The 16246-nt window shown below is 36.8% G+C and overlaps 2 protein-coding genes across 2 annotated transcripts in view; one reads left to right on the plus strand and one right to left on the minus strand.

The window, feature by feature from the left end:
* The window catches only part of mtcl2 (microtubule crosslinking factor 2), a 47291-nt gene extending 42682 nt beyond the window's left edge, over positions 1–4609 (minus strand). The window contains exon 1 of the mRNA XM_016243860.1: positions 3494–4609. Within this exon, the coding sequence (XP_016099346.1) occupies positions 3494–4360 (867 nt within the window). The 5' untranslated portion in view covers positions 4361–4609. The remainder of the gene's footprint in view (positions 1–3493) is intronic.
* A 7729-nt stretch (positions 4610–12338) lies between these two features.
* Positions 12339–16246, plus strand: part of osbpl2b (oxysterol binding protein-like 2b) — a 23199-nt gene continuing 19291 nt past the window's right edge. Inside the window, exon 1 of the mRNA XM_016243876.1 lies at positions 12339–12424. The gene's annotated coding sequence lies outside the window, so the exon portion shown is untranslated. The remainder of the gene's footprint in view (positions 12425–16246) is intronic.

Below are 16246 nucleotides of genomic sequence, written 5' to 3' on the forward strand. Positions count from 1 at the left end.
TGACATCATCCCCTCCCCCTTCATCCCGAGAGACCAGAGAGAGATGGGAAGAAGTCAAACTCGTATAGAGTCCAGGGAGGAAAATATTTGTTTTGCACAGCCTCTTGGTCAGAATATCACTGACCTCTGAATGGGGTTCATTTATAAGGAAAGTACCGAACAATAACTGATACGTGGGTCATGTGCTTTAACATCTGAGCCCCAAAAAGTTCACAGAAATCAAGGGTTTTACTTAACATAAAACATTATGGCCAGATTGACTGATCAGCAGATATTCTGTCATTCTGAGGTAATGAATTAGAATTTTCAGAATTCAAAACAAATGTTTCATTTGTCATCATTAATTTGTATCATTTTAAATTTATGTTAATTGCATGGCTCTCTTGAATGCTTGATTGCAGTTGGTTATTTGCATCATTCTGGGGCAATACATTTCCTAAAGATCTCCCCCAGATCTTTCTTTTCACATAATATAATATGTTCAACTCATATTAGCATTTCATGTCCAATTATTTATATTCTTGGTAAGTAAGCCAGATAATAAGCAGTCAGCTGGTCATTATTGCAAAAAAAAAGAAAAGAAGGGGGATCACGGTCCCTTTCGGTTAATTCTAGGCTACCTGTATATAAAATTTCTGCTACAAAATAAAAATAGTTCATAACAATCAGCCTAGCAACAAGACAAATTTTGAATCAATTTTCTGAGATAATTTTCACTATAGTTGATAACATTCGCAAGATGGCAGCATTTGTGTTTGTATAAAACAAGGAAGAGTGTCTGTGGTGTGAAACGAAAGACATCAAATTCAGATGAGCGGTTTGCTAAACAGCACTGCCATGGACATTGAAAAGACATTGACCTCTAATCTTACCTTAACACTGTAGCATGTGTTACACAACCAAACAGAGGACTATCTGGCTAAATATATGCACTATTACATTTCTTTATATTTTTACCTTACTTGTTATTGTCTACATTATTTAATGTGTGTTTAAATAAATATGTTAAGAAAGTTTTATTACAAGCACTGTTTAAATGTTTATATTACAACAACTAATTGTAGTAGAAATATAATTATATTACAAGTTGATATAAAAACTGCCTTTTGTGCGATTTAAATATGGCTTTTTTTATTCTTTATTTAGTTTTTATCAGACTGTTGATTATCAAATTAACTTAGTTAATTAATTGATTATTAAATAACGTTTTTTCAGTTAATTGAAAATGTTGGTGCATCACTATTTCAGGACTGGTGCATCACTACTTCAAGTACTGATTGTTGCACTAGTTATCTTCATAACCCTGTAAGGCTTCAAGAAAATCTGACTTAGCACTTAGATCTGCACAATGCTTTGATGCTGTGCTAAGCTGAATGTAAAGAAACAATGTCCTTCCTCCTTAAAGCCTAGTGTGCCTGTCACAGCGATAGCAATGGAGTATTTCAACCAGTTGAATGCACAAGCGCTGTGAAGATCAGTGTAATCTGACCTGGCTGTGCCGGTAGTGTGGGCGGGCGCAGCAGACTGACTGACTGCTGCAACATCTGTACAAACAGCTGCATTTTTCAAGCAGCACGCGGCAAGAGCAACTAGCCACTAACCTTTTTAACGCTTTTATATTAAGCATGGCAAATGAACTAGATTTTGTCCCGTCATGGTCTTGTGATAGTTTATGAAAACCGAGATTACAAAAGAATCACTGTTTATCTCTTACATATGACTCATAGTAATTCTGGAGAAATGACAAACCCATATGATAGTAAACAAGGATCTTAAATATATGCCTTGCAACATGAATGAATGCAGTGTTTCCAGTTTCAGGAACATAGACATTTCATTTAGATAATGATATATGGCACAAATACAGTATACTGGGTACCCTGCAAAAATTTACTTTTTTGCGACTGGTTTCCACCAGAAAATTATAGTTACTACAGTTATTTTGACTAATTACATGGTAAAACATATTTTCATCATCATAAAACGTCTTGTTTCCATCTCACAACAAATTCTGTCATTTCTACTTGGTGTTATGAGGTTCTTAACTTAATTTTCCTGATTCCATAATTAATTTCTAAGTGGGCTAAAATGTAATTAATGTACCACTTTAATTTTTGAAATGCAAGAATCTAGCATTTTCATTTTGAGTGGGTTTCATTTTATAGTGTAGCCTAATAATGACCATAAGCATAAAAATATTCTGAAAGCCTCTTATACTAATATTGCATTACAGTTTTACTGTTGCAACTCTAACTGTACACCTTGGAAAAAAATGTAAAAGTTCTTTAAAGGCTCAGCAAAGAACCTCCCTTTTCATCAAGTGCCATTTTGTTTATGTTTGGTTCTTTGGCTGGTGATTTTGGAGGAAGATGCAGTGGACCACCGCTCCAATGGAGTGAAAAGTGGGCACGGGCGCAGCGGACTGACTGACTGCTGCAGCATCTGTACAAACAGCTGCATTTTTCAAGCAGCGCGCGGCAAGAGCAACTAGCCACTAACCTTTTTAACGCTTTTATATTAGGCATGGCAAATGAACTAGATTTTGTCCCGTCATGGTCTTGTGATAGTTTATGAAAACCGAGATTACAAAAGAATCACTGTTTATCTCTTACATATGACTCATAGTAATTCTGGAGAAATGACAAACCCATATGATAGTAAACAAGGATCTTAAATATATGCCTTGCAACATGAATGAATGCAGTGTTTCCAGTTTCAGGAACATAGACATTTCATTTAGATAATGATATATGGCACAAATACAGTATACTGGGTACCCTGCAAAAATTTACTTTTTTGCGACTGGTTTCCACCAGAAAATTATAGTTACTACAGTTATTTTGACTAATTACATGGTAAAACATATTTTCATCATCATAAAACGTCTTGTTTCCATCTCACAACAAATTCTGTCATTTCTACTTGGTGTTATGAGGTTCTTAACTTAATTTTCCTGATTCCATAATTAATTTCTAAGTGGGCTAAAATGTAATTAATGTACCACTTTAATTTTTGAAATGCAAGAATCTAGCATTTTCATTTTGAGTGGGTTTCATTTTATAGTGTAGCCTAATAATGACCATAAGCATAAAAATATTCTGAAAGCCTCTTATACTAATATTGCATTACAGTTTTACTGTTGCAACTCTAACTGTACACCTTGGAAAAAATGTAAAAGTTCTTTAAAGCCTCAGCAAAGAACCTCCCTTTTCATCAAGTGCCATTTTGTTTATGTTTGGTTCTTTGGCTGGTGATTTTGGAGGATTTCATGTAGCATTATATGTTCTTGAGATCAGTAGGTTCTTGGCTGTTTAAAGCACCAACACATAGATGGTTTCTGAAGAACTAGACAATAACATCAAGTTGAGCCTTAACCTGAATGTAGCAACTAAGATATTTTGGTGGGAACTGTGGTTGCCATTGTGCTATACGGCAAAGGCACTGCTTTGATTTTACAATAATAGTAATATAATGATATAAATCATTATGTTACCTTTAAATAATCATTCTCCGACCTGAGTTCCTCTATTTCCCTGATTAATTCCTCATGCATCCCGTCCATTAATTCCTCAGTCAGGTCCGAAAACGCCAAGGACGTGCTGGCGGGCATCCTGCTGTCGAACGAGGTGAGCGAGCGCTCGTCGCCGGGAGAGACGCTCCCCTCTGCGGTCTCCACTCCCAGCGAGAGCCGGTCTTTCTCCAGGCTGGTCTTGGTTTGACCACTCTTGTCCAACAGTCCATGTTCCGCTGCCGCTTTCTCGCCGTCGATCCCCCCGCGGCTGCTGGTCTCGGTGTCGCTGCTGAGCGCATCTGTGGAGACTTTATTCTCCTCGGAGGCGCAGTCGGAGAGCTCCGAGCTGCTGTCGGTGGGTGAGAGTTTCCCCGGAGCGCAGCCGGAGTCCTTGCTCAAATCATCCGATCCGATGCTGGCGTCCGAAACTTTTCTCCGGCCGCTTTTATTAGACTTCACGCTGCTCTTCTGAGCACCGGGCGTGGACAGCGCGGGTTTGCCGGTCGGTTTACTCTTCTCTGTTTTTGTCTCCTTCCCGGTTACCGGGCTCCGTCTGGACACGCGGCCGCCTAAATATATGGCCCCCGGTTTAACGCTCAGCGTCGGAGTGCCGATACCGCCGCGGATTTTAGTGAGGGACCACCCGGGCACATCCTTGGGTCTTGCTGGAGACGGTGCCCGGGGTATTTTCTTTTTCTCGGTAACTTGTAGCGGCCGCGCGGGCTGATGTTGTGGCGGCTGCGGCTGCTCTTGTTCGCCGGTGCTGCTCTCCATTTTCTGCTTTTGCCTCTTCTCCTTCGACGAGACAAAATGCGTCGGGGAACCGGTGTCAACCTTTGTCTTGGTCATTCATTCCGTTTACAAGACCCGAATATAGCTGAAATGTACCTCCTCTCCCCAAATACAGAAGTTGAACTAGAAAACGCTTCACACCAGATCAGCCGACATCAAACCCGTTGGAAATCCAAAAGAAAATGTGATTGCTTGGTTTGAGATGCTTGTATTTTCTTTTATCTGCAAGATATTCCCCGTGTGAGTCCTCAGTTTTGAAATGCGGCAGCTGCTCTGCTGAGTGTCGGCTGGATGGAGGTTAGTTGGGTTTCTTTCTCTCCGCCCAGATAGCGGCTCTGACCGTGACGGATGGATCTGGAGAGCCTCGCACGCAGAGCAGAGCACTACTGCCACCAAGACACGGTACATCAAGCCTTCATTCTAAAGTAGGGGTTGGAATTGACAGCCGGTTCTTATTCAGAACCTGTTCTATCCGAAAAATACCGACATCGAATGATTTTCGATTGCTTTTTCGATATACCGTACTAAAACAGTCTGCCAGCATCTATATTCCAGTAGTGTGAACAGTTCGTTTGCGGTAGCCTGATTCTCCAGCGCGAAACATCGCCTACTCCGACCAATCTATTCCGATTCCTGAACGAATAATTTTAATGAGTCGACTCTTTTAAATATCATATGTAGGCTAGTTGTAAGATACAACTCGACCAGTGTATTCCCAAACGACTGACTTAGTCGGCTCTGAAAACATTCAGAGCAAAACATACAGTTCGATTCCCTAAATAATGGCCAGTGTTGGGGAAAGTTACTTTTAAAAGTAATGCATTACAATATTGCGTTACTCCATAAAAAAGTAACTAATTACGTTACTTAGTTACTTTTTATGGAAAGTAATGCGTTATATTACTTTTGCGTTACTTTCGCATTACGTTTTAAATATAAGCAGGGCTTGATTGTTTTTAATTTAAGAAGTTTTATTTATAGCAAATATAAAAGCCCTTAACACCAAAAAGTGTAATGAATAAACCTCAGGCTGAAGCAAAAGTAAATTCACGTCTGTACAGTAGAACACAGGAGAAGAAACACTCTTCAGCAATAAAAAAACGAAGCACAATTGTTAGTTTCTCTAAAGTAATTTTTGCTTATTAGTATGGTTGAACTGGATCATCAAAGGTCAGCAGCAAAGATACTGGTTAATAAAATGGGATTAGATACATGTGTTATTCAACATATTTAATTATTGCATGTTTGCGTCATATTCTGAGTTTGCACTTCACTGTTTTAATTCATTTTGATGAATACTAAATCTGTTTTTTGTGAGTGGGATGAATTAATGCACGTTCACATTTAGTCTAGAACTACAGTAACATGTTCACACAGCGCACACAACTCTTCTGTACTCCCGATTTCTCCCAATATGGGGACAGGAGAGCTGTCAGTCAATAAATGGGAAAACAAAGTAACTGGCATTACTTTTTTGAAAAAGTAACTCAGATATTTTCTTGTAAATTAAAAAGTAATGCGTTACTTTACTAGTTACTTGAAAAAAGTAATCTGATTACGTAACTTCGCATTACTTGTAATGAGTTACCCCCAACACTGCTAATGGCTTGTTTGAGCTATTTCTTTTTAATGAATCATTAACATTCAGCGTGACAATTTTATTCCGATTCGCGAACGAATGGCTCTTATGAGTCGGATCTTTTAAGTGAATCACATAAACAACATACATGGGGTCATGCCCAAAAGCATCGTTAGCTAACATTCAGCGCCTCAAGTGTTGGCTGATTCGCGAACGAATGACTCTTGTGAGCCGAATCTTTTAAGTGAACCATAAACTTGCAGGTGAGTGTAGTCTGACTTTTATGAGCCATCTCTTTTTAATGAACCTTTTTAATGATTTAATGAATCTAGAAATAAAAGTAGGCTAGTATTCATTTGAGTATTTCAGTATTTCATTCATTTTTATAAAACTTTAAAAGTAATGATTATTTTAATCTTTAATTGTTTTATATCTCCATAACACAGTCTGCTTTGTCTTTCTTTTTAGCTTCAGTTATTTGTCTATATTGGCTGATCCAGAAGAGACCAGGGTTAGCTGTCATATTTCTGATGTTAGTGAATATTTCTTGTAGGTTAACTTTTAAAAAACAGTTAATGTATCCAGCCTTCTTGGCTACAAAAAAAGCTATTGATACATCATTACTGCCAAAGGATAATTAACAGCCCATTTAACACATTGAACTTTTGACCCCAGTATATTGGTTAAGTTGTTAGTTGTTGTCAGTTTAGTGAACACTGATTTTTGATGAACACCGCTTTTTTGAAATATGAAAGACTTGAAAAAATCGTACTCTATATTATTTTTATTAGCAGAAATGTTGGATGTATGTATCCCAGTGTTGTTTTATTATAATTTTGTGTTTACACAGCTATTACAAAATATGTAATACTTTTATAGTGCTATAATATTATATAATAATTGTATAGTAATTTTTGTTTGGATGACAGAATTCACAAATAGTCCTAATTTAAGACAACTTTGAACTAAGTGTTTGAAGACAAGCAGTTGTATCACTGGATTTGTGGCAGAAACCTTTATAGTTACTTGATGATAAATAAATGTTTCTGTGAATATACTCCCTGCTGCAGGGGAATGGGAGCACAGGTCACATGCGCCATAATTGGTCTGTAATGATGGATTTTATTCAGAGATTGTCCTCCTGGCCGAACACTAGTGCCTCATTAAGGTCCCCTTCTGGGACCCTGACAAAGGTGGTGCTCCCCGAACTTCACATAAGCACATAGTTAATGGGTTTACCCACGAGAACACCCTGCTGGAGACAGGACAGAGACACTGGTTGCTATCTGTGCTAACTGAGCCATTCTCAATGCCACATGAAAGATGGGGATTTGTCCCAATCCTCCAGAGTCTTTGAGACTGAGACAGATCAATGAGAGGCTTCACTTAATCTGTTATTGATTTACACAGAGGAGCAAGCCTTTTATTCATCCACAGGTGATGCATTCCTGTGTATGTGCAGTGTTTTCCTTTTATGCAAGGTATTGTACTTAGTTTTATTTATCAAATAGTGCAATCCAGCACACACAAAACTGCAAGAAAGGCAAAACTGGCATTGCATATCAGAAATCAAAATAACACGTGTGCTGATGGCATTACTTGCTAAAAACTACTCTAAAACATATTTAAAGTAATGATAAATTAGACTTTTTGAATGGATAATGGAAAACTGACTGAATTTGTTTCCTGTAAGACAGCAATTATCTGTGCCGTGTTGAAGCGTTTAGGGATTTTGTTACTGTTATGACTGTAATGGCTGTCAGCAGCCTTGCAACACTAGACTGAGGAATGCAAAACCCACAGGGAGACACAGAAAATATCCCCAGTGCTGCTGGATATTACATATTCTATTTCATGGTGGGCTTAATTAATGTAAAACAGTAATTTAGTCCTCTGTCCTATATACCTGGCCTAAATAACTGTGATAGTGATACTAACAGGATTTGTTCTGTTGTTGCTCTGTCTCTGAGGACTGGGACCCCGCAGTCCTCTGGTCTCCATGTAATGGTTGTGTTGGCGACAATGACAAAAGTGGGTTCATAAATCCTTTTTGGTCTTGTCTGATGAGAAATACATCTTGTGGGCTCTACATGTACATAGTTTGACTTAAGGATTACTTTAAGAAAAAAAAGATTTATTAAGTTTATTATTTTTCATTTAATTTAATTAATAAACAAAGCAAGCAAGCATACATTTGAGTAGCAGAAAAAGCCCATATCATCACCACAGTGTCACCACCATATTTTTCTATATCACTCACCACTAAGGAAAAGGTCACCAATAGGCTCTTTGGATGAATGAAATAAAACGAATAAAATAGAAAATTATATAAGATTTAAAAAATGAAATAAATCTCCTATTTTTTCATTTATAGGTATATTTCTCATAAAATAATTTTGGATTGATTAATTGTATTAAAGCAAGTTGTAAAACACACCTGTGTTTTTGTGACAATTGTTATGTATGTTAGATAAACCATCTAACTATCTAATGTAAAATTAATTTAGCATGATTATTATTAGCGTAATAATAAAGTGATCAGAGAAATATTTTTTATAATATATGTTTTAAAGAAATGTGGTTGCAACACTGTTGCCTAATTTTATGCAAACAATCAGCATAAATCAGGGTATTACACTTTATTTAAATAGACTTTGGTAATGGGGTTTCAGAAATTCAAACCTCACATAAAACTAACAGAAAATAAAGCATCTCATATAACTTTTTAATTAAATTTAACTTGTTAATCAGTATTTTCTGAGTTAAGCATCTAATTTCTATGAGATTTCCATGACCATTTGTTAAATAAAACATAAAAATAATAATTGTTGCAACTTTTGTAGAGTTTCAGGCCCTATTTAATACCATCTTTTTCTCCCATAAGCTTTACATTTGAATGATAGATGTGCAGAACAAACGTTTCTGTGTTGTTCGTGGGATAAAATATATATGGGTTCTAATAAAAACAAGTTTCTTATTTGTATGTCATAAAGTAGACATTAATGGTGTGTGTACAGCAATTGTATCTTAACAAGGGTGGCTATTACAACATCTGTCAGAGACAGGAGTGCAAAACAAATCATTTGACAGATGTTTTGTGTGTTAATTTAACCACTCCTGCCACCTAATGGTCACATTAAGCAAGCACAACACGGTTATCACTTCCAAGGTTAAAGCAAGAGGATAAAAAATAAAACCTGGACAAAGAAATGACTCTTGCCTGATACCATAAAATGTATTGTATATATTATGCCAATATTGACTCACATTTGCTTCCAGTTTTCACGTTACTCTTGTCTGACCATGATATAAAGATTTGCTTTACACATACTGAGTCAAACTCATGCATCAGTGATGAGAGGGCAGTTCTTTCTGTGCAAGCAGAAACAAAGCCATGTTGTACAGGGTCAGTGGGTGTAATTGGTGTGTGTAATGCTGGATGAAAGAGTCCTTTTTACTGGAGTTGTGCTCAAGTCCCACTCTTTAGTCCTGTGAGATCTGTTGGAATAACAGTGCAGGAGTAATTGTACCCTAATGGTGTACAAAACGGCAGGATGGTGTTTGATGAAAAGTTAATAATTTGCCTAAACCACTGTGTTTTATTGCTGAGAGCTGACTAGCTGTTCTGTTCTGGATGGGTGAATATGTGGCTCTAGGATCTGGACAGCACAAATGTATCTCATAGCTGGATAACAGTTGCATCATATTGTATATTTTAACCATCGAGGCCAATATGTCAGAGTGACATCTGTTTTCAACCTTTCAGGGTTCTTCGTCTTTGTCAGCCTCAGAGGTGGTTTCCAATACACACATTTCAATAAGTACAATTAAGCAGAGAGGTCAGTGCCGTACTGAGCTGCTCTGGGAACAGTGAAGTATATCAGTGGCATCTTTCTTCATTATTAATGAGAGGCATAAAACAAACAGACCAAATTTATATTATTAATGTTCAGAGTATGAAAAGCAGTTCAGAGTATGAAAAGACAATGCAGAAAAGCTGAGCTTATGTGGCGGAAGACGAAACTTGAAATACACTATAGCATATATAAAGACAGCCTTCGTACTTTCAATGTGGAACTAGGCAAAGCTAGACAGTCATTCTTCTCAAACCTTATAAACAGTAACTTAAACAACACTCGCACTCTTTTTGCTACTGTTGAGAGACTGACAAACCCCCAAATCAGATTGCCAGTGAAATGCTCTCCGACAGCAAATGCAATGAGTTTGCTTCCTTCTTTTCTGAGAAGATCAATAATATCAGGAAGGCGATTAGCACATCCCCAAGTTATGCAGAGGTTAGACATATTCGACCACAATATCAAAAAGAAGATACTATGTCTGCTTTTGAAGAAATTGATAGCAAAATTTTGGAAGAAATAGTACAGGCCTAATGCACAAGCTTTTTATTACACTCAATCGTTTTCATATTTTCATAGAGATTGCAGTATTTGTGGAGCACACAAGCAGGTTACTGTTTCTCTGCACTATTTTACATTTTCATCAGTGACCTCTGGCAATGACTGCTTAGCGTTACATGAATTCACTTATTTCTTGGAATGAACATTAGCCTAAATTGAAACTGGAGTAGCATGAAAGGTGGTTCAAAGAACAGACTGTAACATATAAGCAAGGTTTTGCTATTTTTCGTTTCAAAAACTTGATGTCAAGATAATGTGTAATAAATGACTGGAATGAGAGGCAGTTATGGGCGTTGCTCAGATAATTAAATGTATGTTTCAAAATTAAGTCTTCACCAAGATGTTAATTTCTAGTATAAATTTCACACACACACACACACACACACAGGTTTGTTTTTATGGTTTATGGGGACTCCATAGGCATAATGGTTTTTATACTGTACAAACCGTATATTCTATTGCCCTACACCAACCCTACCCCTAAACTCATAAATCACCTTCTCGTTGTAATACCTATGTCATACCCATGTTATTATAGAAATTTGTGTCCTCATAAACCACACACACACACACAGCGCGCGCGCACACACACAGGTGGGGGGAGGGAATGTACAGCGCTCTCTCCCACCTTCAATACCACGACTGATGTACCCTTGAGCAAGGCACCCAACTGAACTGCTCTTGAACTGCTCCCCGGGCGCCGCAGCATAAAAATGGCTGCCCACTGCTCCGGGTGTGTGTTCACGGTGTGTGTGTGCACTTTGGATGGGATAAATGCAGAGCACTAATTCCGAGTATGGGTCACCATACTTGGCCACATGTCACTACACACACACACACTATGAAGAGTTCATTTGCAAAAACCTATAACTCCATTTTTATTTTCTTACGTGTTAAGTAATAATAACAAAATTAAAGTTCATTGAAAGAATGTTTTTTTTACATATTAAAAGTTTGTTTTATAGCAAAAGCAGATAACTCCAACAGTCGTTTTTTTTTTATCAAAAGCAGATAACTCCACATTTCATGTTTTAGAGTTTAAAAAACACTGGTTTAATCTTTGTAATCTCCTCAGATGACAATGTAGATGCCTGACAAACGTTGTTGTTGTTGTGATCATAAACTGCATGGATGTGATTACACGCAATACACAGAGCTTTTCCTCTCACCAGTGTAACGCGCTGCTTTTGCAAGGTTTTGAAAACGTTTCAGCTTTTATTTTCCTTTTTTGCCCTGAAGAAGATATCACAGGTTCATCAAGTTTGTTGAAATTATCCATCCTCGATCACTTTTATATATATACTGTATATATATATATATGTATATATACAGTGTAAAATGTATACTAGAAATTAATTATATTAAAATATGACATTAAAATGACATAATAATTGAATTAGAATTGTATATTATAATATAAGCTGTACATACACTATTGTTCCAATAACCATATTTATGTGAGAAAAAAAGAAAAACATCTTCCATGACAAACAGTGATATCATACTGTATAGCATATAATAAAATACAGTAGTCACATCGTTTCTTTTGTCATTATAATATTAAATTAATGTGAGATTTATACAAATTTTCTTGAAGCAATCTTCTTTAGATTCCTTCTGCTATTTTTAATTGAATTGAATTGAATTTAAAATGGAATATAATGTAATTTAAAATTGAATTGAACTTAATTTAAAATTTAATTAAATGGATTTAGTAACAGCAGCAGGTAATACCTACTTGAAGTTAAAACAATAACTGTAACTATGAAATTTTGTGTACATTTTGTGGAATTTTTGTAAATATGTTTTTAATTCATTAAAATAAATCGAATAATTAAATTGTGTATACATTTATTCGCTATTATATATGAAACATATTTATTTATTGTGCCTCATATTTAATAATTTAAAAGTAAATGTTATTGAGTTGAAGTGAGTAATGCAAATGTCTTGCTCTGACGTAACCCGTCAGGCGACGAAATTCCCGCACTATAATTGGCCAAGACACGAGTCAATCATAAGTCCCGCCCATATCGGTCTCTTCCGGCTGTGTGTCAGCCCTTCAGCAGCAGCAGCAGCAGCAGCATCCCTGCCCAAGAGAAGAGAATCCAGCCAGCATCACAGGTAACGATTTAAAAAATAAATAAAAGCTCTTTGGACTCATTCACGCCAGTATCTAAAAGGTTTAAAGCAACGCTTTCCAGCGGGCGAAAAGCTCTCGCGCCGTTGCTAAGTAAGTTTGTCAGTTAAGCTGCTGAGCTTTAGCCCGTTAGCATCTGTTTACAGGCTCCGGCTGTGCCTCTTAACCTAGGGAGCTGCCTACATGCACAACACTTATGAGTGAACGCTGGCGAAACCCAGTGAGTAAACCAGAAATTCCCCAAAATGTTGTCTGGTCAGGCCGTTCACCAGGTTGGGACACAGCCCATATTTATGAGGGTGAGAGTGCTGCATATTTTGGTTCTGTTTTTATATTTTTCTACGCAGCTATTCACGTTTGACAACAGAATCAAACAAATAAACAAAAAATATCCCGAAAAGCCTTGTCTTTCGATTTACAGTATGAGTTTTAGGGGTCGTGTCGAGTTTGAGGGCTGTTCAGCTGTCATTGTCCTATTAAAAGTAAACAGAGGTTTTGTAAACGCTTTGCTTTCAGCTGTTTTCATCTGTTTAAGTGTGCTCAAGTCGGTCTTATTCCCTGGGGCTTTATACATCTTTAAACATCTTGCTCGGTATATGACTGAGACAGAAGTTACTTGAACTTTCTTTACTGCAAGACAACATTTTTTTGAAAAAGGATTTTTTTTCAGTGGGGCTTGTGTGCTAGTGTTTGACTTATTTGCGTTGTGTGATGTTGACTCGTGTAGGTTCCACGGCTTTGAATGGCAGACACTGTGTTTATATCTGATGAAAACTAATGCCATTTCTGTGTAACCTAAAAAAAGTTGCCAGTCCATTTCTGGTGTTAAAGTGGGTAAAAGGTTACACTGTAAAAAATGATTGTGATTTTAACAGTAAAAGACTGTAAAAATGCTACAGTAAAAACATGTTAACAGTAAGTTTCCATACTATATACGGTGAATAAATGTAATTACATTTAATGTAATTTTACAGTAAAATACTGTTAAAAATACGGGTTTTTGGAAGTGAAAAAGAAAAGGCCATTGTATAATTTATAGTGAAAAACCGTAAATTGACAGTCCCAGAATTCCCTGCGTGACACTTCATATTTTATGTTTTTTTTTGTTGTTGAAATAACATGTTTCTTTTCTTATCAGTTGTGCACATTAGGGCGTACATCTTGCATCTAATGTTGTTAAATGAATGTTTATTGCATTATTTCAGTATCGTGTGTCACCATAATGGGGTTTAGTGTTTGTGTGAATGACACCGTGCACCTTCTGATTCCCTGCGTGACACTTCATATTTCATGTTTTTTTTGTTGTTGAAATAACATGTTTCTTTTCTTATCAGTTGTGCACATTAGGGCGTACATCTTGCATCTAATGTTGTTAAATTAATGTTTATTGCATTATTTCAGTATCGTGTGTCACCATAATGGGGTTTAGTGTTTGTGTGAATGACACCGTGCACCTTCTATATAAAAGTATTGCCCTCTTTAGCTCGTAGAAAAGCTGTTTGTGATAAGCTTTGGTTCATCATGTGACTTTCTCATCACCACCAGTTTTCGGTGGTTATCAGTGCATTACAATGGTTCAAAACAGATATTAACACTTCAGTATGTTGGTTTATTAACATTACATCAGTTAATGAAATACGGTATTTTATTGTGAATTTAAGTTAAGTTAAGTTGCTACCATATTTTTTATGGTGAAGTTCTGGCAACCACAGCTGCCAGTATTTTACCGTAAATGTCACAGATTTTTTTTTACAGTGTAGAGTATTGTAAAGTGGGTCTGCCACATGGACCGCTGAACAGTTATTGCTTGATTTCCGTTCCTGTGGTGTTATATTGTGTGTAGCTTGGGGCAAGTCTGTAGACAGATATAGATGAGTATCAGGCCACATTCCATAGAGTAAAGCCAGGTGTCACTGCCTTGTTTTATGTGCACGCACATGGAGATTCCCAACACCGCCTTGACTTGCTAACTAGTGTGTGTCTTTGTCAGGTATGTGCTTGCACCTCTCCCAAGCAGACTACATTCCAAAGGTCTCAATGAAACTGTGAGCAAAGCAAAAGACTTGATTCATTCCACTTCTGAAATCTCGTAGGTGTTTGTGTGTTTCCTTAGTCACTTTATTAGGCAGTCATGTCCTTTTGGGTATTTCCTCTGCCACTGGTACCTATGCGAAAAACCTTCACAAATTTTCAGATTTGGAATGGCTATCATTTGTAATAAACTCTAAATTGTCTTTATGACTTTATGAAAATTTGTTGAAAATGTACTCACTCTCGGGCCATCCAAGATGTAGATGAGTTCGTTTCTTTATCAGAACAAATTTAGAGGAATTAATCATTACATCACTTGCTCACCAATGGATCCTCTGCAGTGAATGGGTGCCGTCAGAATGAGAGTCCAAACAGCTGATAAAAACAAAACAATAATCCACAAGACTCCAGTCCATCAGCCTTGTGAAGCAAAAAGCTGTGTTTTGTTTGTAAGGAACAAATGCATTATTGAGGTGTTTTAACGGTAACTTCTGGCCAAAATACCAGTCCATAATCCATAATATTGCATTCTCCAGTGAGAAAGTCCATCCCCTGTTGTCCTCTCACATCAAAAGCCACCAACATTGTAAGTTTGTTATGGATAGAGGACTCACATTTAAGCTGTATGTTTAGTAGAGATGCACCAATTGCAATTTCTTTGCAAATTCTGATTTCCGAATTGTTTTCTTTTTTTTGTAAGTGTGACCTGCCGATACGATTTTTGCTGATTCCAATATTCTTTCTAAGAACTGTAATTGACAGCATATACAAATTAGGGCTGGCACAATAAATCAATGCATCATGATCAGGCTCGTAACTAGAGATGCACCGATTGCAATTTTCTTGTCCGTTTCCGATTTTTTTTTTTTGTTAGTGAGATCTGCCGATTCCGATTTTCTTTCTAAGAACTATAATTGACAGCATATACAAACAAAAATCTACTTCAACGCAAAGTTTTATTTTGATAAAAAAAACACAAGTAAAAAGTCAGCTGTCGCGTTTGTCATAAAGCCCTTTGTGTTCAGACACCAATGAGACCAGCAGCTCTACTATGCATCTTCTTGGTCTTCTTACTTCCTCTTCGTCGTTAGGTATCAATGTGTGCTCACAAAGAAGAGTGCTTTTGCGTTCAGCTGAGTAATATAAGTGGTTAAATGTACTTGCACATCGGCTTTTATGCTTTTATGATGCGATATTAATGTAAACACAGCCCACTGTGAACATCCTTGTAATTCGCTTCAACCTTTTCAAACTTTATGAATGATTATTTTAGGTTTAAATGGTGCATGTGTAAGGAACTGGAAGCAAGCAGAATACGGCAATTTCTAAAGCACGCAGTGCCATCTGCTGTTAAAAACTAAGCTCAGAATCGATTCAAGAGAGAATCGTGATGCCTTCGGAAAATCGCAGAATAATTTCACGATTCCCGATGCATGGATTTCTTGTCCCAGCCCTAATACGAACACACACTTACTTTTTTTCAAAGCAAACAAATTATTTACATAATAAAATAAATTATTAAACATGAAATTTCCCCCAATCTGGACTAAGTTACAGACCGTTGTTCTGTCACTTAAACAACTCCCAAAATAAAGTGCTCTGTGACTGGAAAGAGGTAGAAATAACAATTAACTGAAAACGAGTGGCTGTATATAACAAAATAGATGTCATTACTCACTGTGTTTATAAATTGTCATTTTTTTCCCTAACCTTATTAAATGTCATCTTTCACATCAAATTCTTACATTGTTTCAATTAATTCAGTTAGAATAATA

This window comes from Sinocyclocheilus grahami, unplaced genomic scaffold (genome assembly GCF_001515645.1).
Source record: "Sinocyclocheilus grahami isolate Dianchi unplaced genomic scaffold, SAMN03320097.WGS_v1.1 scaffold703.1, whole genome shotgun sequence".
NCBI classification, from domain to species: domain Eukaryota; kingdom Metazoa; phylum Chordata; class Actinopteri; order Cypriniformes; family Cyprinidae; genus Sinocyclocheilus; species Sinocyclocheilus grahami.